Source organism: Callorhinus ursinus, unplaced genomic scaffold (genome assembly GCF_003265705.2).
Source record: "Callorhinus ursinus isolate GAN/ISIS: 27379988/994484 unplaced genomic scaffold, GSC_fseal_2.0 scaffold39, whole genome shotgun sequence".
NCBI classification, from domain to species: Eukaryota; Metazoa; Chordata; class Mammalia; order Carnivora; family Otariidae; genus Callorhinus; species Callorhinus ursinus.
In genome coordinates this window covers 5255280-5279394 of record NW_027397101.1, presented here as the reverse complement: position 1 = coordinate 5279394, position 24115 = coordinate 5255280, and the positions used below count along the sequence as shown (strand labels likewise).

The window sequence follows — 24115 nt, the reverse complement described above, 5'->3', positions numbered from 1 at the left end:
AATTGCAGAGCTGCTTACTTTCAAATGGAAATAAGACCTCAAACTATTTGAGCTTCCACGCTACTAATAACAGTTCCAGTATCAGTAGAAATCTATCACTGGTAGACACTTCCCTTTACCCACTAGAATTTTTTTCCTTCGGAATTCACCACCCCTAAGAACTCTGATAAAAAAAAACCTTTCAATACTCATGTACTAAAACAGCACCCCAAATAGACCTTCCTTAAGTATCCTTTTTGTTGACTGATCAACAGTTTTTTTAACATGTAGCCTTAAAAGAAACAAAAAATAAAATTAATTCCAACAATCCAGTAGTGGGAATAGAAAACTATTGAAAATTAAATCATATATAGACTTCTTTGAAAATCTGTTATTACAGATGGATAGTTAGTACTTGGAAGTCTTGTTTTCCATTGTAATTCTCATCTGACTGTAGTCTCAAATACACACACACACACACACACACACACACAGACGATTGTTCCTCACGCTAAAAATCCCATTAAGTCACTAGAAAGATCTTAGGAATTGAGACCTGGGAACCCTGTCTTGCTGCCAGTGACAGTCTCCTTTCTTCCTAGTCTGCAGCTCATGGAGAACCTAATGGTTTCTGGCATAAGCTGAGCAAAGGAAAGAATCCTACTGTCACTGCTCCTCTGAGTAGGTAATTAAAGCTATGGTCCACTCTAAGTTCCTCCTAACTCCTTTCCTTTGTACTCTTAAACCCTCATGCGCACTACCACAATCCATCCTACACCAAGAAGCCAGAATAATATTTTGAAAGGTAGTTCAAATGATACCACTTTGCTTTACCAAGAATGCACTTCTTTCTCTTCTCTGCCTGGCTGGCTCCTACTTATTCTCTAGCTTTGGCCTTAACTCTAGAAAGGTCTTTCCTTACTCCCCACTCCAAATTATGTCACCCCCACTATTCCTTCTAATAGCATCCTGTTTATTTCTTTTAAATTGCTTATCTTTTAGAGCTATTAAAAATTATTTTTAATTGAGACTATTTTTTAGAGCAGATAACAAAAAATTATGCAAAATACACAGAGTTCCCATATGGCAACATAACACACAGTTTCCTCCTCTATTACTAATATCTTCCATTAGGGTGGTGTGTTTGTTACAATTCAGGAACCAATATTTGATACATCATTATTAAATAAAGCTCATGGTTTATGTAGGGTTCACTATGTGTTGTACAGTTCTATTATAGCTTTTTTAAATTATTATTAATTTGTTGAATGTCTATCTTCCCAGCTGGACTTTAAACTCCAGGAAGAAAGAGATCCTGTCTCTTTTGTTCTTGATTTTTGTCCAGTCAGTTAAAATACTGCTGGCACATAGTAGATGCTAAATAAATACGTTAAGTAAGCAAATGGAAGATATGGGAACAAATGACTGAATGAACAGCATATGAAATTTCAAGGGGGAGAGTCTCAAGATAAAGATCGAATTAACTCCTGTTTGTTTCTCCACTAAAATGCCTTATTTTGTAAAAAGCACAAAATTGTGCTTTTTTTTTTTTTTTTTAAAGAAAGAGACCATGGGACATCAGTTACATTGTGGGGTGCTTTTAAAGTGACCTTTTAAAAAAATAAAAATAGAAATGAGAAATAAAGATTCTTAATTCCCTCTTCTATTAATCATGAAAACTGTATTCCAAAAATAGGGCAGTGCTAGGAGCTGAGTTTGATATAGAATGAAATAGTAACACATTTCAAAATTATTGAAAAAAAATATTTTTTAAAGATTTTATTTATTTGAGAGAGAGATTGAAAGAGCACACAAGCAGGGGGAGCAGCAGAGGGAGAGAGAGGAGCAGGCTCCCCGCTGAGCAGGGAGCCCCATGCAGGGCTGGATCCTAGGAGCCAGGCTTATGACCTGAGCCGAAGGCAGACACTTAACCGACTGAGCCACCCAGGCGCCCCATTTTATTGGAAAAATATTAATTCTTTTTTACTGTGTTCAATATAACCTCAACACATTTCTCCTTTTGCCTATCTAAATCTCCCTTTCTTCATGGGCTGACCCCAATAAAGGTAGGGTGTGGAAAAACTGGAGGAAGGGTACTTTTTTTAAAAATTGGAATTCTGGGGATGCCTGGACGGCTCAGTCGGTTAAATGTCTGACTCTTGATTTAGGCTCAGGCCATGACCTCAGGGTCGTGAGATCCAACCTCTGCCCCCACTCTGCTGGGCTCTGTGCTGGGTGTGGAGCCTGCTTGAGATTCTCAAACTCTTCTTCTCCCACTGCCCCTCCCACCCTTCCCTGCACACACGCTCACTTTCTCTGTCCCGCTGTCTCTTTAAAAATAAATAAATAAATAAAATTGGAATTCTGTAGACAGGGATGGATACTCTAATAACTATCTTTAAGAAAGTGGTGAAAGCACTTTAAAGCTATCTTTTAAAAACAGATGTTTTCTATTTGAAGTATGTTTTAAAAAATGTTTCGTCTAGTAGAGATGCAAGTTTTGAAAGGAAGTTGTTTTAAGAAACTTTGTCAATGCAGTTGGTAATAGCTGAAGACAATTTCAGAGGCTAAGGAAAATGCCATTGCTTTAGAATAAAAGCGTTCCTTAATCTAGTGGCTGCAGATTACTTTTAGAGAGAAAACCTTTTTCTGTCCCTCCTCCTCCCCCTCCTCCCCCTTCTCCTCCGGAAATGACTCCTTTCATTGGAATACAGTAGTGATATCAATTTCATATTGTTAATATGGATGTGTGCTTCTGCTTCATGATAAGCTACAATCCAGAGGAATGAGAAGCAGCAGCAGGCCTTCCTAGTCACCTAGAAGGCCAAAAGGGCGGACAAGGGGAGCCCTTTAATTAGTCCAAACAGCCTCAGATGGCAAAGTACACTCACTTGGGCTCAGGAGAGGAAAAAGTATCCGCTATAAGAAGTCGAAAGATCTTTTAATACCAAACAACGTAGAGAGGTTTCAGAAGAGCTCTATAGCCAACATATATTGAGTGTAAATGAAAAAGTTACGCACCTACACAAAACTGGAAATAAAATCAAGATTAGTTTAAGTTGCAAATAATAACAAGGAAGTAATCCTGATTAGCGTCAAAGTTGTCAAATGTCTAGGTCTTTAAATTTTGCTCTACCCTTTTAGAACGTAACATTCCTTTAATGATATCTTTGATTTTAGAAAAATTACCATTTCTATTATTGCCCATTTTGTGTCTGTGTTAGAATGAATGCCTAATTCTTCTTTCTCAAGAGGATTTTGGCCCTGCTAAATGGACCTCTTAGTGGAATCCTTATAAAGCATGGTTTTCAAAAAAGGAAATCCTTCCCACATTTGTGCTGCAGTGAGCTGGCTAAGAGAACCTCTTCCTGTCAGTCATCATAACCCTGGACTCACTGTTCTTCAGAAACTTGTACGGAGCTTGCCTGAGGGAACATGCTCAGCTCTGCCATTTCTAGATCCCCTCTGTGAATCTGATAAAGCATTAGCTATCAGCTTTTGGCTCCCTAGAAAAAAATACACCTACAATCATGCACAGTCCCCTACTCCCTTCCCACACACACATCAACTGTCAGGAGGTTTACAGATTTTTCTGATTGCCCGAACCTCTACCCTAGATGCACTAAGATCCTCTTGGATTAGAGCAGACCACCATACAGCTGGCCCAGGACGACGTCTTACTGGTGCTCTGTGAAAGTCCTTTTATCGCATTATGTTCTGGTAAGAAGCCATCAACCTTTATTGAGGTGCATTATAAGAAACAGCCCCATAAAACCCATCCCAGTGTTTACCGTAAGGATACTTTCAGAGGATTGTTTATTACATTAAATAGTAATTTTCTGAGAGGACCCACAGGGAGCCTGGTATCAACATCAGGAATAGCTGGACTCAGGCACCTGGTTTGTTTTACCTCATGAACACTGCAAATTGATTCCTTTTCCCTCTTCTAGAAAATTCTGTGCCCCTACATTAAACCAAGCATAAGAACTTCAAGGGGTGCATATTGTATGATAATTTAATTCCTGGCCCCATCTTATTTTGCTACTATTATTTTCACATTTCTTTGCTTTTTATATTTTAATTTATTTTTATCATGCTCTATTTTGCTTTAGAAGCTGTCTTAACTCCATTTTGGGCAAAGAAGAGTATGAATAAATAAAATATTCTGAGTTTATTTTTTCTTTCTTTAACTTTCTTTTTCTTTTTTGGGGAGAGGAAGAGGTTCTGGTAAAATGTGACGGTTCTAATATTTCTCTCCATTTAAAAACACTTAGAAGTGAAGCACGGAAGGTAAGGACGTACTATTACACTCTACTTATAAAATTCAAGGATAAGAACTGTTAAAAAACAAAATAAAAGTAAATATACTATTATACAAACATGGTGCTGAACTACTATAAAAATGTTAACCAACCGAGTATTTTACCTCTTTTGATATCGAAACCAGAGGAAATAGGTTTTGACCTCGGGAAGAAGAATGTAAACTGGATATAGAGACAGGTTAGTCACTTAACAAGCATATTGAGAGCCTACTGCAAAACAGAGCACTAGACTTTGTGAACACAGAGCTGAATAGACACCACCCCTGTCTTCAGGACACTCATGTGACCAGGCAGTAACCTGGTGTAGTATAAGGAGCACACAGATAGCCTGTTGGGTTGGAATCCAGGGTCTGCCATATATTATTAGTTGTGTGACCTCTCTAAGCCTCCTTTCTTAGAGACTTGTGAAGATCAAGGGACACATGTGATGTGCTTATAAGGGGAGGCAGTTGTTACTTACCAAATTCTAGAAGCAATGCAACATCACTAGAAGCTGGAGGGAAGTGACCTTAAGACACAAAGTACCCAGCTGCTACATGTACCAGAGACCATGGAACCTCAGAACTGGAAGAAAGAACCAGAGCAGCCAATTCTGTAAGGACTGAATGGTTTTGCCAAGTGCTTCCACATACAGACTGTACTGTTTGTTTCTCACATAGTCCCATTTTCAGGATGAAGAAACTGAGTCTCGGAATTTTCGTATCTCTTTTATATATATATATTATTTTTAAGTAATCTCTACACCCATCATGGGGCTCGAACCCAAGATCAAAAGTCACACGCTCTACTGACTGAGTCAGCCAGGTGCCCCAAATTTTTATATCTTTAGGATTTAATATTGGGTAGCCCTTAGATCTCCAGGCTGGAAATGTAGTACTCTTTCTACTCCAGCATGAGAGCTTAGGGAACATCTAGCATGACTGTCTCACTTTAAAATAGTTGCTTATGATGTGGATCAGATCAACCTCAGATCAAAACACAGCCCATAAAATATTATCCCATACCATAAAAGTCTATTGCAACAGCCATTTCAGAAAACAGACATTGTACACCCCCTTCAACATCTGTATGACTGCAATTCTTTACAGGAGCTTAACATTCACGGATATTCTGACCTTAAAGAGTTTCACAGGTGAAATACAAAGTTATGTAGGGGTGGCGTTAAATCAGAGGGACCCCTGACTGCTTATTAGAATCACCAGGAGGGTTTATAGATCCCAATGCCCAAGTGGCATGTCACATCACTGAAATTCACAACTTGAGAGTGGGACCCTGCATCAGTCCTTTTTAAAGCCTTCCCCAACCCCACATCTCCCCCAGTGATTCCACTGTGCTGCCAGTGTTGAGAACCACTGGTTTAGATCATTTTAATGATGACCCATCTCTAACAAGTTACTATTAAGAAATTCCAGATGTTTAGGAGACATCTAAATTTCAAGGTCAATGCCACAGAGGACAGCCATCTATTAAGTTCTATTTCATTAAGTCTCTGGGTAAACAGCAGACAATGCTGGGCAGGATGGGCTGCTGGCCTGACCCAGGGTAGCAATTCCTACTGCTTATACTTAAGGATAAACTTCTGGGCAAGATTAGTTAAGTACACACACAAACACACACACACAAGAATTAAAAAGAAGTGGATCATCTCAACACTAACCAGAAGGGAGGCAAGAATGAATGGATATTTGACTTTTTAGAGTTTTTTCCAGGTTCATGGGTAATACAATTCTGGATCCGGAATGAAAAGAGCATAGATTCTTGTCTTTCGGGGAACCCGGAACCCCACATATATATGAGGTGCTATTTCCCACTCATCCCCTGTAGACAGTGTTCTAATCATGTCAATGGCTGCCATCTATTCCCTGGAAACAAATATTTTGCATTTGGAAGACTGCTGGCTACAATTAGGGGACAGCGTGTACCAATGGAAAAGACCTTTTGTTATATGCAAAAGCTACTATTCCACACAGGTTGATGTTCCTTAGTGTTGGGCACCATGCTCTAACCAAATGGGCTTCCTTATTTAGAAAAACACACTACAATGATGCTATAGGAAAACTACTCTGGCAAAATGCCTTACAAAAGACATTAGTTACTAATTATTTAAAAGCGCAAACATATATGTTAACATTTCAGTAGCTTGAAAAGCAAACACTCATGTCTAGGTCCCTTTAGTTATTCCCTAAGGTGGATGGATACGCTATCTGTAAGTATATGCACAAGGAGTGCCTTGTGCTTCATGGTGCCTTCAAGGGAAGCTATGCATTGGGAGTCTGGGGCCCCAGCATGTCTCTTTTTCTTTTTCCAGCATGTCTATTTTTAAAAACATTGGCACTCAGACTGGCTTGCCTGTCATCTGGCCTTCCAAGAGAACCCAATGAAGTCACAATTTGCAAACAAGTACAATGGGCCTAAATCATCCCACCTCTACTCAGAAGTAAAATCCATCACAATTTCGGGGCGGGGGGCAGAGGAGGGCTGTCCCAAATATAAATACTATATGGGAAAGAGCTATTTTCCAGAATGTTTGTTCACCAAACGTTTAGATCCATATAAGAGGTATTCCAGGACAACAACGAGAAGGGCCAGAATTAATTGGTTGCTAATCTCTTTACTTTTTGTAGGATGTTTCCTCCAGCAGTGGATTAAATCAATGTTTAATGCTACACAGTCCCAGCTGTGTCCATATTAGGAAAGCCCAAGCTCACATCTCTTTCTCGGTGAAAAAAGGATCCGTCCTCCCTCCTTTTGCTCTGCTTCCACCCCCTGCGTGTGTAGGTGGGAGAGTAGGAGCTGGGGAATGTGAACTTGATCCAGCATTGATCAGCCAAGCAGCAAACTCTCATTGTTCTTTAGATACCAAACATAACTTCTCTCTACTAGGGATAAACCCAGCCATTCTGCATACAACACGGCTTTTGTGCTCAGTAGTATGAGAGATGAAAAAGAACCACCAAGAAGAACATTAAAGCTTTATTAGACTCATCATAAACACCTAATATATAAACCTTGAGAATCTACCCAGTGAATTTATATTCTTATTAATATTAGGTATGTTAGACTCTCTTAAACCTACCAATCTTCTGGTCATTTCTGTTTTATGATTATGGATTTCAATTTATAGCATAAATACTGCCGTCTACTTTAGCTTTACTTTCTATCTGAGCCTTTCTTATCTCACTGCCTTGCTCTCTGAGGTTCAAGGGCATTGGAAATCATGCCAATGCACAACTAAATACGCTGCTGTTGTTGTTTTTAAGTGCTCTCCTATGAATGTGGTTTAACCATCTCTGTACAAAGCCGTATGTAATGAGAAATACACAGTTAAGAACCTAGACCTAGGCACCCTCCGTCCTTACCAGCTAGAAGCTGTGTAACCTTGAGCATGTCACACAACATTTCTGGGCCTATAAAAAGGAGATTATGCTATCTGTTTCGCAGAGCGGTGCTGAAGATGAAATGAGACAGCGCATAAACCAAGAGGCACAAAGTAGACCAGTAGATGCTAATTCCCTGCCTCTTTGCCCCCAGAAACAAAAGCCTGTCTGGTATTTTGAACCTAAGTAAACTTCCAAAGGTCTCAAATAACTGAGTTGTGACATCATAATAAAAAGCCTCACCTGACCACCACACAGCCGTGTCGCCTCTGATAGAGCCCATAGTGACAGCGGCATGGCTGAGCTACTATAGGCAAATGCCTGTCTCTTTCCAAAGGACTGGTGGCCATAAGGAAAAAGTTCTCTTTCTCATATGCCTTATGATAAAGGAGATCATTCTGTTTCCGGTCCCATCGCACTCAAAACAATAAGCCCGCTGTTCTAAGAATATCAGAAATGAAATTTGGTATTTCTACATTGTTCTCTGAAGGTACCAACATGACAGGTGCTAGATACAAAAACATCTGAAATCCTAATAGTAGCTACATGCATTTAACAACAATGTAATAATTAAGAAGAGAAAAAGATTAAATTCACAAATACAATTCTATACAGAGCCACCCGATCTACATGTTCTTAGATTTACCCATTTACAGTTTAATTCACTAGAAGCATTTATGCAAAACCCAGGCAGACATCCCTCAGTTACAAAATCAATGACAGTGACAAAGAAACATAATTTGAGGAGAGACTGACTCAGTGAGAGCTCCGGAGAAGCCAACCTTGTAATAAGTATAATCAAGAAGAGTCTCAAAGAGAATGTATCTTTGGTTGGCCACATGGAACATGAAAAGTGACAGCACACACAACTGAGGGAAAAGGAAGAGAATATAGAGAAGGGAAGATGGAGCCCCTGGAGGGAAGGCCAGAGGAGCCGCCGGACATGGAAGGAGACCTCTCTCCATGGAAATAGGCCATGGGGGTGAAGGCATTCTCTCCAGCCCATCCCTAGTATTACTTGTTGCCCCGGAGTTTCAGCCCCCAAGTCTGATGCATTGACTCTGGCCTCCCTTCCATGCATTTTCATGCCAATAAAATTGCTGAAATAAAGAAGTGAATTGTGGAGCTGTGGGGCATAAATAATGTCATATTGGAAGGTCAGTGCTAATAACAACCAGGATGCCCTTAATGCTCTTTAAGAAAAACCATCTGATCTATACAGCCCTCGATGTGGTTTGAAATTCCCTTAGCCTACAAAAGAAAATATTTTTAGCATGTAGCACACTTTGTAACAGATATATAAATGCACTGAAAATATAATTTTAGGAAAGCATCTGGGTTTGATCATTTCTTGTTATACCTCAATGCCAAATAGGTTCTACTTTCTCAATATAAGGAACATGGCAACATTCGGCCATAAGCTCTACAGCGATCACTGTAGCAAGTTCTCATAAACATTTCACTACTGGCTCTGCTTGGTTTTATTTTTTAAAGCGGCAAATAATCTACAGATTTAAATATAAAAGCAGCATAAAAAATATGAATTTTTTTGGCCCCAATGTCTTCCCCTCCTAGAACTCACTGGATCATCTGGACAAGAATTTGGCCCCAATGTCTTCCCCTCCTAGAACTCACTGGGTCATCTGGACAAGAGACATAAATGAGTATTTACTTTTATGTCCCAAAATGTAGCCTAGAAATAATAGTTGCCACTGTCAGAGGTAAAACTAGCCTACAGCTTTTATTGATCTGCAGGCATTTCAAGACATTGGCAACCTGAGCAAAAAATTTTTTTCACCTCCTGCTAGTCAAACAGGTTACTATCTGTGAATAATTGATTTGCAATAGAAGCAAATGCCTATTCTTCAATGATCAACCAGCCTAAGTGCTCTTGTAGATTGATTATTACCTGTGATTTCTCCCAAGAATCTTTCATATAGCAATTTTCCAGCTGAAGAGAAAAGAAATGCACAGACAAGGTTTCTTGATAGCTACCTTTGTAAAACACCACTCAGGAGGAAACATATGAAAATTCTCCCAATACCAGGGCACCTGGGTGGCTCAGTCATTAAGCGTCTGCCTTAGGTTCAGGTCATGATCCCAGGGTCCTGGAATGGAGCCCTGCGTCGGGCTCCCTGCTCGGCCGGAAACCTGCTTCTCCCTCTCCCATTCCCCCTGCTTGTGTTCCCTCTCTCTTTCTGTGTCTCTCTCTGTCGAATAAATAAATAAAATCTTTAAAAGAAAAAAAAAAAGAAAAAAGAAAATTCTCCCAATACCACTCCAAATTAAGGGCAAGTTTCCAGTCTGCGGGCAATTCAACAGATTCCCAGGCTGGAGAGGGAGACACTTGGAGGAAAAGTCAATCCAGACTTCTCTCCTCTCAGAGCGACCAGGCTCATCTCGATGGAGCTCACACTTCAGCCAGCTACTGGCATAGCATACAGTAACATGAGGCAAAAAAGCAGCTCTGGCCTTCACCCAGGCCAGCCCCCTTCATTCCCCAAAGAATCAGTGAGGCTTCAGAGAAGGCAAGTGGCTCACCCAAGGCCACACAGCTTAGTGGCACAGGGCTGCTTCCAAAGCCGCATTTGATGTATCAGTTGCTTCCTTCGTCCAATATAGGATTAAGTTCGCAGAACAGAAGTTCATTACAGCATCCTCTGCGAAAACAGCAAATTGGATACAACACAACTGACTCTCCTTTCCCACCCAGCCTCTACTCCCGCTCTTTGACCTCAAAATAATGCGGCTGTGCATTTTATGCATCAAATTGTCTGGACCGTACTTAGATATGGTGGTGACAGTTATAAGTAGACAGGATCAGAAGCAGAAACACTGAGCTTGCAAAGGCCCAAGCTGGAGGACTGGCCTGGAAGGAGAGGGTCTTCTGTTGAATGAGCTGAACACACCCACTACCAACCACCATCACAGACAACTGCCATACAAAGAAATGCGTGTGACATGCACGCTACCCTTCTTAAAAACACACATACGGATTTGGGCAGTTTGACAATCACTGACGGTTATCCTGACCCGTGTGATTACACTTGCTGCTGGACCACCTCTGGGCTGTGCCCTCAAAGCTCTCCTGCTCCGGGTCAGGGGAGAGGACAAAATGAGGGCAAAAGCCAGGGACTCCAGCTGGTATTGGCTTTTGAATGCAAATAAGAAAATAAAGGATGCATCCCTTAAATGCTTTAGATGGTACATAAAGACACTTCTTTGTTTGACCAATTGCTTTTCCTCACTTGTTGTTTTGGTGACCTGATATTTATTACCTAATTTAGTTTCCAACTCAAGGGAGGAATAGCTCTGTCTTTCTAAAAGCAAAGACCTCAACTAATCTCTACACACACTCATATTCATTCACACCAAAAAAGATACCGACTCTTCAATGCAGTAAAGCCCAGAATTTCCTATGTAAAATAGTCAGATACACAGGGCTATCACCATTTAGATAGCCACATGGAAAAAGGATGTACACACCACGACACATATTTATGGAAAAGCCCTGGAAGGTGAGTTTCATATTATTGCATGCACAAAGCACAGTTTTGCCCACTAAAGAATAGTAAAGAACAGATTCAGGAAGAAGAGCAGTCATTAATTACATTAAAAATCATCAGTGCTCAGAGCTCCCTGCTGTATTCATTTATTATCTCTTCATAGGTCTTGCAAAAATGAAGGCAAGGATGGGTTCCAGCTGATTTGGATTAAAAGCAACCTTGCTAAAAACACAAAATACCTTAGTTGGATGGACAGAGGGCTGAGGGTCCCAGATCTGAGCTGGGGCTCTGCCGCTAACTGGGGCTACCAGCTTGGGCAGATCAGGCCACCACTCCTGGGGAGAGAAAATGAGCTCCTCACCACGACTTGCTCCTGCCTATGATTCTAAAGCAGATTGAAAGTCATGCAACAGCAAAAAAGACTAATATTTAACCATGAAGCAATAGGGGCCACACCCAAGAATTCTATACCATGCACATAGTAAATATACACCTATTTTGTACGACATAATGGCTCTCCATAAAAGAGAAGGAAAAAAAGCCCCATGTTCTAAAATCAGCCAAGTGTTCCTAATAGCTTTCCTTGTCAGCAGGTGGCTCTGGCGGCAGGTGCTCCGGCGAAAGACCCCGCGAGCATGGTGGAGGGCCACCGTCAGAGCGGCTGCCCAGAGGCATGGGATGCAGCTGACAATGTTGTGCAATGTCAAAGCGCCAAGGGGCCCTATGTGTGTGTGCACCCATGTGCACAACTCGCTGCACTGCTGGGTCTCAGGGCTTGCCCCAGGCGTGGCAAGAGCATAAAGCAAGCGTTAAATAATCTGCCTTTGATGAAGAGTCTACCAGAATGTCTTCAGGCTAATAAAACAGAGAATAGGGGCAGTTCTTAAAAAGTAGAATCAGATGTTTTTCTATTGATGTATACGTTTACAAGCTGATGCTGATTCTGTGTCCTGATTCTTTGAGTTTACGTTGCTCCTTCTTTCCAAAGATCTCTCTATGAAAAAGCTAAAGCACCACTACAATGAAGTCCTTTTAAATGGTATCACTCTTTATGATCGCTGCAATGTCCTTACTTAAGTGAATCCCTCTTGTGGGTGCACAACTGTATGAACCTGAAAACCAGGTAATGTCCACATGTCCAAACATGGCCCGCCAGACTTTGCACCTTGAGGACAATTAAACTGGCTCCCGTGCACATGAGCTGGCTGACTTGTGACCCAGTGGGGCACAGCCAAGTCTCCTGCCTCCAGGCATGCTGTCTTCCAATGGACTTGGTCTCCCACCTGAATGTGGCAAACAGAGAAGTCAACTTCTATGGCTCCTCTCAGGTCTCAAACTCAGGGCAGAGGCCCCTTGAGCACACTTTGAACAATGGCTGGTTGCAGATGCCCTCACGGCCATGGGCTCATGGGCGGGGCGGTGTCCTGTCAGCTTGTAAGCCCCCTGCCAGCACAGTGCTTGGCATAAGGGTTGAACAGATAAACCAAACCATAAAGCCAAATATTTGGATTGCTTGGGAGGAATATAAAACTAAAGGATTCTAAGAGTTTAGATTATACTTAAGGAATAAGAAAACTTCTATTGATTCAATATACTGCAGAATATAACAAGATTATGGAGTCTTTCAGTTGGTCCCAGTCCTATTTACGGAGATCCTTGTTCACCGGGTATGGCCTGAGTCCAGGATCTGTAGAATTTTTGTTTTTTAAGTAGGCTCCACACTCAATGTGGAGCCCAACGTGGGGCTTGAACTCATGACCCTGAGATCAAGACCTAAGCTGAGATCAAGAGTCAGATGCTTAACTGACTGAGCCACCCAGGTGCCCCTGAACCTGTGGTTTCAAACAGCTTCCTGGATGATTCTGATAATCAGGTCTCCACATAACTGGGCTAGGTGGCCTCTAATCCGAGTCTGCAAAGCTATGCTTCCAGAAAATACCTACACCTATCTCTTTATTAAAAACCATGTGTGGGGCACCTGGGTGGCTCCGTCGGTTAAGCGTCTGACTCTTGGTTTTGGCTCAGGTCCTGGTCTCGGGCTCTGTGCTCAGTACTGAGTCTGCTTGTGATTCTCTTCCTCTCCCTCTGTCCCTCCTCCTTTCCCTCTCTCTCTCTCTCAAATAAATAAATGAAATCTTAAAAAAAGAATGAAAACCATGTGTGCACAGGCCACTACCAACTATCTCTTATCAATTGGATGGAACCAAGGAGATTTTCAAAGCTAGTGGCTTATGCTTCCTTTTCCTTCTGGTTCAAAAGGCAAGCAAATATTGTTTTTCTCTCCACGGTGCCACACCCTGACCATGTCTGTGTCCATCTGGGCCGGTTCAGAATTTTTATTCTTTTTAAAGAAACAAGTTCTCAAATGCTCTTTATCCACCCGAGAGAGCCATTCCCATATGCCCTCCTCTGAGCTCACTTTAAAAACAGATGTTCAATCTGAGATCCTGAAGGGTCTCAGACCTCAGTCTAGATCAATATCCTGAGTTCTCCCTCATCACTTAGGATTCAGGCATGTCACCTGTATTACATGAATCTGTGCTTGTTTCACATGGCTGCCTATGTATTTCTCTGAGGGCACCTTTAGATATTCCTCAGCCCATTACATGTGCTTTCTAGGGAGACACCACTGGCCATCCAGGTACTTAATGATGCTTTTTAAAAGCATCCATGTAAGTGAACAGCTCCGGGACCTGAAAGTTCAAAGTTGAAAACCAAGGGGCGAAGGTCTCTCTCACTCTTCTTCTCACTCCCCGAGAATCCCTAGTACCTGAATGGAGGGGAGAGGCTTGGCCTTTCATCCAGGAGTCTTCCTTCTAGCTAGGCTGCTGGCCCACCTGCCGAGGGATCTAATTGCCGTTCAAGTATTAGCACCCTTTTACATGCCTCTGGTGGTCCTCTGTGGCTCTTGAATCTTGTGGGAACCCTTCAGCAGCACATCCAAGTTCCTGTGTAGTCTGGCAGTGTCCTACCTTACTAATCAATGCCCTTTGCAGATCCTGCACTCTGTGCAAAGTAGGCAACAATAAGCCTGTTCCTAACAAGCCTGTCCCTAACAAGGGGAAAGATCACTACTCCAAGTTGTGGTCACAATGCATTCACCTGATGTATTTTATCGCTACAAAAAAAAAAAATGCACTGATCCTTCTACTATTCGGGGGGACAGATGACCTTGGTTAGAATGTGGCAGAGGCTGGGGACAGAGAGGGGGGTGACAGTGAGGCTGGCTGGGAGGGTGCTTTCCCCCAGCCCTCCCACCGGGAAGCTGTCTCCATTCCTCTCCTCCTGGGCCTTAATCATGCTTACGACAAACTGGTTCATCAGCCCCCTCCCATTATTGAGATCTGATTCTCCCCAGTGCTGCTCAAACATGTATACTCAGTTTTCCACCCCTAGGTGCTGGTTCTGACTCTCCACCTGCCTGAAATGGCCTTCTCCCCTATGTATCCTTCAAGATTGGCTTCAAATGGTACTTCAACCCTCCCTGTTTCAACAAATGGGAAACGACCTCTTTCTTCCGAATGCTAAAAGTTAGCATTTTTCACAAGTTATTGCTTTCTGCCTTAGGTTGGTTACTTGTGTGTCTATTTTCCCTACTGAATTATTAAGCATCTTGAGGGCAAAGCCTGTGTTCTCTCATCTTTGAGTCATCCACAGTCCCTCAGAAAGGATAGATGTACCAGCTATATTCATGGGAAGAAGTGAAGGGATGGGGTAAGGGGTAGGCACTGGAGTAGGAGGTAAGATTTCAGACCCTGGAAGTTTCCTCTTGCAAATCTCATCCATCTGGTCTGGGATGCTTGGCAGTTCTGTAGAAACCTAAGCTCTGACACAGTTACAAAGGAAATCTTCAAGGGAGAGGAGACAGTTTTAATCCTTATTATTCACTTAGAGTCTCATCTTAGATTATTGTGAATGAGATTCAAATTCTTTCTGGAAATTGCGTTTTGAAAGAGAGAGAAAAGGAAGGAAGGACACAGAACTTTCATTTGGGGCACCAAAGGAAAATGTCTCCTGGTTCATCGTGGTGCCTTAGGCTTTGAAGAGGTCAGTGCATTTAGAAAGTGTCAGATCAGATATCCCCAATAATACACAATGCCCAGCACAGACCTTCAGTTACCTCGTACTCTCCAGGAGAATTGACCCTTCCTTCCCACATTTCTTTCTCTCTCGTTCCACAAGACAGGATGTCATTTGGGACCCCAAAAATCTATAGACCCCAAAAATATTCATCCACAGGGGAAAAAAATATATAGTGAAGTTGACTTGAGTGATTTTTATTGGCCATTTTGAAGGGATTCACAAGAAATGTAGAACTAATCAGGGAAGTATTGGGAATAAGCATTGTTATGCACTGCATTTCCCCCCCAAATTTACATGTTTAAGTACTAACCCCTTATACCTCAGAATGTGATTGCATTGGAGATAGGGCCTTTAAAAAGGTGATTAAGGTAAAATGAGATCACATAGTGGGCTCTAATCTAATTGACTGGTGTCCTTAGGAGAGAAGATTAGGACAGAGATCTCTACACACACGGGAGAGACCATGTGAGGACAGAGGGAGAAGGTGGCCGTATGTGAGCCAAGGAGAGAGGCCTCAGGAGAAACCGACCTTACCCATACCTTGATCTTGGACTTCCAGCCTCCAGAGCCGTGAGATCATAAATGTCTGTTGCAAGGGATTTTGCTATGGCAGCCTGAGCTAACTAATATGAGCACGAAGGCACAGATGCCAAGAATGAAAGAAATCAGTCTACAGTGAAAGGACTTTAATAAACTCTCTCCCTGTCTCTTGCAACTGCAGAGCAGTGTATCACTTTGAGGGATTTGTGGGCTCTTCGATGAACTGTGGTGACTCATCGACATTATGGGCCCTGCCCCAACTGAGCCCAGAGAATCTAGTCAGTGTATCTCTAAGGCCCCCGGACAAGGTATTTAGTCACTTAGAAAATGTAAGCCGAACCACTGGACTAAAAAGACAGCAAAATTATTAGGAACCCAGAAAACACACCACATTATAGCAACTGCTACTACTGATTAAAAAAGCAAGGATCTCATAGCACATATAATTTGAAAAATATCATTTCTCTGGAGTTTGCAAAATAACCAGTCTCAGTTTTCTTGAATGACCATTAAATGTAGAATTCTTATAGACATCACTGAGACTGAGTATCCCAATAGGCCTTAAACTTATGTTGATGTGATTACATAAAGTGTGCAAAGAATAAGCTTACAAGTTATTCCCCTAATAAACCACAGGCTTTCTCTGTGCTAAAAGCACCACATCTTATCAAATTTCCTCAGTTCTGTGACCTCAGCATTTTCCCTATGAGACTTAAGTTGTCCATCATTTGCTTGTGTGGCCTTTGGCAACTTGTAGATGTTTGCTTAAAAAGGAGTGGCATTTTCCAAGATGACACAAGAACCTGCTGTTCTAAGAGGGGATGCAGGAGCGAGTCTGGGAGCTTGAGGTGCTTCCTGCCTATTTGAGACACCCGATGTGACCGGCTATTACCCATCTTCCCTATTCTCCTCAGTGCCCTTGGTGCCCATGGCTTTGCCATTTCACATCTGCTCAGCACTTCCCCCAAACAGCAGACAGAGCCACAGAAGGGCCGTGAGGTTCACTGGCATCAATGAGCTACTTGTTAGTACCTCGGGAAACAGGCTGCCTGGGAGTCGAAATTAAGAGCTGAAGTGAGGCTGGTAATTAGTTCATGCCCTTCTGGATGCCCACAGTGAACAAGCACTCCCATCCGTGGACTATAATCATCTGTGCTGTCACAGCACATTGAAGGGTGTCTATGGACTGGCCGAGCTCTATCTTTATCCATACATTTGACAAAAATACAGATGATTTCAGTTACATTTATTTGGTGGGGGATTTTAAGGCATCATGCACTCAGATTTTAATTCATCTAATAGTTTTAGAGCAGTACTGGTCACTAGGAATATATGCGAGCTGCATTTGTCATTTATGATTTCCTAGTTGCCGCATTTAAAAAGATGTAACAGCTAAAATTAATTTTAATAATATATTTTACTGGGTATATATACATTGGGTTATGACGTAGCCAAAACAGTATCATTTTGACATGTAACCAATATTTTAAAAACCATTAAAGAGACATTTTACCTTCCTTTTTTTGTAATAAATCTAAATCTGATGTGTTTTCACAGTCCACCTCACCTGCTAAATTTTAACCAGAAATGCTTGGTCTGTATTTAGATTTCATAAAATTTACGGTTAAAAAAAAGTAGATTCATTCACATACCCAAAGTTGTCCCAAACAAAAACTGAATTAATAGATCTTAAATTTAGATCTGGATTAGATGAAAAATTCAGCTCTTCAGGCACACCAGATATTTTTCAAGTGCTGAATAATTACATGTGGCTAGGGGCTGCCATATTGTACAGAGAGACCCCAAGCACCTACTGTGCGCATCACAGCAGGTCAGACAAGGATGAGTTGGACAGAGCCCTTGTTTCCTCTGGGTGGGGAAGCCTATGTATGAGACACATACAAATAGCAACAATGTAAGGCAGGTCATGACACTTGCTAAGTACACAGAAAGGAAAGCATTCCAAGGAGAAAAGGGAATGCACAAAGGAAGGCCTGTGGCAAAGAAACAAACATTTAGAGATTGGTAATTGTGGTTGGGCATATACCTGGGAGGGTAGAAATTAAAGTTTAAAAAGACAGCCTGGGGCAGTTCTGCTGATAGCCTCAAAGAGCAAGTCAAAGAGTCTGTTCTCAATCCACAGTTAATGGGGGATAAGTTTCTGGTGAAGAGGAATCTTTTAGAAAGATCCACTTAGTATTGATGCGGAACGGCTTGGTGGCTAAAAAACCAATTAGCTACTGAACTAGTCCAAGCAAAATATAATGAAAACAATGGGGGAGGCGGTAGGAAAGGAAAGAAAATTCGAAATGTAATAAATATGTATATAAGGATACCAGGACTTGGCAATGTGGCCAGGAGCTCAAGGAAAAAGAGGAGTCAGAGAATTCTGTAGAAACTGAAATACGGAAGTACAGATAAAAGGCTGGATGGGAAAAGTTATTTCTAACGTATCTGCACATAAATGTTTTAAAAGGAGTTGGAATATATGTGCGTACAGGCTGGTGGGGGGGGGTTGGAAGAGACATTTGGGCAGACATTAAAAGAAGTCAATATCTATTTATAGAACAGTCAAATTAGCAGAATGGGCGACTTTCTTAGAAATAATGTATACTATTTGGGGCGAGGAGGGAATCTGAGTAAATTAAATTACAGTACTATTCGTTAGAAAGCTAGGCAGCTGTTGAAAATTACTGCTCTTAAATTATATCAAAGGATAAGGAAAGCTGCTTAAGATATACTTTTAAATGAGAACTTTCAGCTTGGATAATAAGATTCCAATTTTGTTTAAAAAGGATATGCACTGGGGCGCCTGGGTGGCTCAGTCGTTAAGCATCTGCCTTCGGCTCAGGTCATGATCCCGGGGTCCTGGGATCGAGCCCCCCATCGGGCTCCCTGCTCAGTGGGAAGCCTGCTTTTCCCTCTCCCACTCCCCCTGCTTGTGTTCCCTCTCTCACTCTGTCTCTGTTAAGTAGATAAATAAAATCTTTAAAAAAAAAAAAAAAGGATATGCACCTACGTTCTGTATAGCACAGAAAATGTGTGGAAGGACCCACACCATGCTGTTAGCCAGCATGGATTATCTCTGCGGAGAAAGATCGAAGGGGGCAAGGGCTTTTCCTTTTTATATCTTGCTATGGCTTCAACTTGCTACAGAGAACACATTATTTGAGTTTTAAAAAGGGAGACAAAGGAAAGGGTAAACCATGTATTCAAACCTCCAGAAAAATGACTGAAAGGACTTATATCAAAAAAATTATCTCTGGGCCATTTTAATTTTCTTATTTTGAACTTTTTATATTCTAAAATAAATACATAATACTTCTATAACCAGAAAAAAACAAGTCATAAAAGGAAATAATCTATAATACTGATGTAACAATCAATTTTAAATCTGTTTGCAAAGCCAAAGGTTACAGGGTTGGGTGTTCTTTAAAGAGGTTTGGATCCAATTTCTTTTACTTCTTTGGGGCTCATGCTTACTTTTATTGCTGCTGAAGTGATTTCCACATTTTTTTTAATGATTTCCATTCAGTGTGGCCAAAAAGGAAAATCGAGGCCAACCACAAGGCAAGCCTTCCTGAGAGGAGACAAAAAGCCTCTGTAACCTGTGGAATGAAAACTTTACCAGGAGAACGTGACTCTTTTGTCATGAATGACTTCAGTTGCTGGTGGACAGAAATTTTTAACGAGAACAAAGAGCATCGAAGCGATTTCAGTGCTCTGGTTGTCAATCCCGGCCAAGCACACTCGTAACTTTATATTATAATGATGGGGACAAAGAACAAGGTGTCCCATTCACCGCCAGCTGGCTGCACCCAGAGGGTCCAGGGCCTTTGCAGAGCCTTTCACTGAAGTGGAACTGAGAAGGAACTCTCAAGGAGTGCAAAAGGGACCGTGAGCGAGTAAATCATCATCAACCATGTAAATAATGGCAGAGAATGGGTACGGAGATGAAAAGGTGCCTTCTGATCATTCACCAATGGAAAGATGTGCACTAAATCAGGGTCCTTTCTGTCTGACGCTGTTGTTTTTACTGAACAGTTAAGCACCCAAGGAAATACCAGTTGGGTCTTAAAGACAATTTATAGCTAGGCTGGCCTCATTGCACCTGGCTGTGTTTTGACAGCAGGTTTCGTCAGTTTATAGCAGAAATTCTTGTCTACACTATAAGCTGTCACAAATGCAACTAGACCTTGGAAAAAATGCACCGCTCAGAGGCAAATCTCTCCCTTCGCCACGCCCCTCCCCCTTTTAATGAAAAGCAAAAGCCTCCTGCTGGTGGCAAAGCCTCCTTCTCTTCAGGGGAAATTAGGGAGCCTCCTGGGACTGAGAGGGTCAGCCCCAGTGTTACAGCCCAAGTGGGGTGCGCCTGCTTCTGGGCACTCGATTAAGGACTCTTTCTTTTCTCTTCCCTCGGGGCTAACTGTTGAACACAGTGGCCTTGCTGTTTGGAGCCAGGAAATTTCGGGATCCTGCTCTCTGAGCTCCCCACTCTTCCCAGCTTCCAGGCCATGGAAAGAATGTCTGGGCGCCTTGCAACAGCCTGGCCTCGGAACACAAGGCCCACAGCTTTGGCGAATGCCCTCTGCCCCCATCTCAGACAAGAAGGCAACGCTTGGCTATTTGGGATCAGACAAACCTTAACTTTGTTTTTGAGATTTTTCTCCTCAGTAAATGGCTGGATTTGGAAGCCCCCGTCTTAGAAATCACAGGACCTCACTAGAATACATACAAGTTGAAAGTGCCGCCTCCCAGGACCAGGTGCTGCCTTACCCACCCCTGTTTGGTTTTGCTTTTTTAGACCTCAGGTATGTATGTATGTATGTATGTATGTATGTATGTATGTATTTATTTATTTATTTATTTATATTGATTTATTTATGCATGCATGCATGCATGCATGCTCCCAGAAGGGGCCAAATAAATAACTTTTTAACAGGTGACACGCATCCCCAAACAGAAGGCACTGCATCCTTTTTAGGAACGAGTTCATGGCGGCTGGTGGCCGACATTTTCCCCTGTGTGATAGGACGGACAAAGATGTGAAGAGAGGGATGAAAAGGTAATGGAGAGCAGCCCCTCCTGTTCCTTAATTTCATGGTTCACAGACATTCATTGACATTCAGACACTCCCAAGGGGAAGCTCATATAACCAGCCATGAAACTAGAAACGAGCAGGCTAAGGAGGCTGCTTGCCTGGGCCCAGGGCAGAGTTTCTCACAGCCATGGCGGTCCACTCCCAGACACTAGGGCTCACTCTGATGGGTCTGCAGCTGCTCGGGGGGCGGGGGTGCAGCCCAGACTGGGAAACTCCAGGCCTGCAGCATCCCTTGATTAGCTCCACACGGGATGCCACCCTCAACTTCCCAGGGCCTATGCTCTGGCAAGGGTCGGCCCTCGGGGGCTGCCTGTCAGGCTCCAGGAAGCACAGGACCTGGGGAGAGTGGAGGGAGGGGAGGCTTCAAGCTAGGCAGTTCCCACGGAGCTGGGACTGGTCGGGAATGTCTCTCCCTCAGAGGTGCCCATGGGCTGAAAGGGAGGGAGACAACAGAACAACCATTCAGCTGGGATAGGTCCCAGTCCATAAGACGGAGAAATGAATCTACATGGCTCATTCGGATCATGCCAGCTTGAGGCAGGGATGCAGAACCAGGCAAGGAAGTTGAGGGGCAGCTACAGCGGGGAAATGATGGAGAACTAAGGGCATGATAGGTCAGAGGAAAGCTGTAGGCAAGCCAGCTCACTCACTCACCTGGCTGTACCCAAAAAGCAGAGCTGGAGACCACCTGCTCAACCGACCAGTGGCGTTGAAGTGTTGCCTGGTGACACCACCCAAAATATACACCACACTTTGCAAGATCTCATGTAACACACAGTTGAAGGTCAACCAGCACGCCCACCTACAGCACCACAGTCCCTTAAGTCAGAGGCCGGAGGCACACACCATGATCGCAGGCAGAAAAGAGTGGGAGACCATCATTTTCCTGACTTACAGATACTCCACCTCAGTACGATGGTTACTTTTATAACTACACATACAAACAAATCATTGTCAAAATTGATAACGCTAAGCAGCAAGCTTCATTATCCTCTACAGACCCTCCTGAGCAGTCATGTTGAGCACACCTGTGGTATTCCAGAACTCTCAAGCCAGTCTCGGAAGATGTTTTCCACAGACAACTCGAGCCTTTAAAAATAAAACAAAAAGTCAAGGATTAAAACGTTACAGAGCACTTACTACATACATAGCACCTTTTTCTCTAACTATTCGGGTAGATCACAGCATCGATCTTCCAGAGAAGGACCTGTTCCCTGGGGAAAAGCAACGCTGTGCCAGGTTCAAGTGCAGAAGGCACTCAGTCACACTCAGCGCAGCTTCAGTCAACAGGAATGTGCACGATGGAATCTAAAAATCGGAGGCACATTATAATAGGTGCTCTTAATGCCTCGAGAGGAACTATTGGGTTGGGAGCCCCAATTCAGGGAGGACAGGACACATCAGGCACGACTGCTTCCTCCACAGTTGGCAGCAAAGTGAAATCGGAACACTCGGCACTTAGTACATCAACATGAAATTTGAACTTTATCGTGACGGGGGGCTGCAACAGGCACAAATGGCCCAATCCACTGTCAGAGCGCAGAGGGGCCCGGCTGCGGGGAGCACGCGTGGAGATTCCACGCCTCTGAAGCAGGCCCACGGGCTGCTTTATTTGAAATAAAAGTTGCTCGTTAAGTCTGACCCAAAGTCAGCTCAAATTCTTTTGGTTTCATGTCCTGCTGATTTGAATACTCCTTCAATTCGTGAAGTATCCAGTATATTCAGGGTCAACAGACCTTAGGGTGTGTCTTCCTGTGTTCCTGGGCTAATGATGTTTAAAGCAACCGCAGTCCCTGTCTAGATACCCCCGGCCCCTGCTCCATCTCCCCGCTCGCAGAGGCCTTTCCCGAGCCCTCTCCCAGGCTGTGTGTATGGCATCCGTCACACTTCCTGCCCTCTGCGCCATGGCATTCCGCACTGCGTGCCTGCCGTCTATTTCATTACTTGCCCTTTAACTGTCCCCTCACTGGATCGAAGTTCTCTGAGATCAGGGTCTTTGGCTGTTTGACTCACTTCTTGAAATCCAGAATGGAGACCAGTTCCTGGTATAAACGATGCTTCCCATAGATATTTTTTGTTTGAATGAATGAAAACACATTTCACTTTTGTTTCAATAAAAAGTATTCCCTTTTATTTATTTATTTATTTGAAAGATTTTATTTATTTATTTGACAGAGAGAGAGAGCACAAGTAGGCAGAATGACAGGCAGAGGGAGAGGGAGAAGCAGGCTCTCCGCCAAGCAGGGAGCCCGATGCGGGGCTCAATCCGAGGACCTCAGGATCATGACCTGAGCCAAAGGCAGCCGCTTAACTGACTGAGCCACCCAGGCACCCCTCCCTTCTAATTTAAAAACCACCTTTCCCAGTAAGAGATTCCCAATGTGTTAAACTCCAAACCTATAAGAATTTTATATATTATATTCTACATCCTACATAAATATATATACATATAGATACATACCTATATATACACACACATACACATAGATATATATAAATAATATTCCTTCCCTCCCTTTAGGGATTGCAGAGAAGTTGTGGAAAGATACAATGCCATCCGTGATGTTAAGGTGCTGAAGCCAGTGCTCCCTCACCTCCTGGGCTATGCTCCTGGCTGGGCAGTAGTGAGAAAGGGAGGAGGGAGAAGCGGGCCTGGATGGGATTGGGGAAGAAGGGGCTGACTGATATTTTTGCGACCTTCTCTTCCCTAGTGAGAAGCAAGTCACTGGTGTGCCCTGGTCTTCCCGGGCCAGGGCAAAAGCAAACGTTGCAGAAGGGCTGCAGAAGGGCGCAACTGTTAGTATTTCCAAAGAAAATGGGGGGGCAGAAGGGACTACGCAGAGTAAGTGGTTTGGATTCATTTCAAGATGATGCCCATCTGTGGGATGACCAGCAGGGGAAGGGGAGAGGCCAGAAATGGAGAAGGGGAGAACAATGACCTCCCCAGGATGCTTGTGCTGGGCTCCTCCAGGTTCCCGGGCTCAGTGCAATTATTGGGCGTGCCTTGTATGCAGATGCCCACAGGGGCCACTGTCCCCGAGCCCTGCCCCACTACTTCTTCGTGGTCATTCAACAGCCTCAATCCAGGTGCGAGCGGCCAAGTTCCTGCTGTGACGCAGAGCGTGGAGGCGTGTGTGTGCATGCACATGTGCACTCGTGTGCCTGTGTGAGTACATGTGCAGCACGTGGGGCAGGGGTGGGTGGGCG

The 24115-nt window shown here is 43.1% G+C and overlaps 1 protein-coding gene across 9 annotated transcripts in view; it reads right to left on the bottom strand.

Moving 5' to 3' along the window:
• The window catches only part of AOPEP (aminopeptidase O (putative)), a 347107-nt gene that overhangs the window by 77767 nt on the left and 245225 nt on the right, over window positions 1–24115 (bottom strand). For all 9 annotated transcript variants that reach the window (XR_012374760.1, XM_073880702.1, XM_073880706.1 and 6 more), the window contains one exon: window positions 21937–21997. Coding sequence is in view for 8 of the 9 variants with exons in the window: in XM_073880702.1 (XP_073736803.1) it covers window positions 21937–21997 (61 nt within the window). In the remaining variant the exon portion in view is untranslated. The remainder of the gene's footprint in view (window positions 1–21936; window positions 21998–24115) is intronic.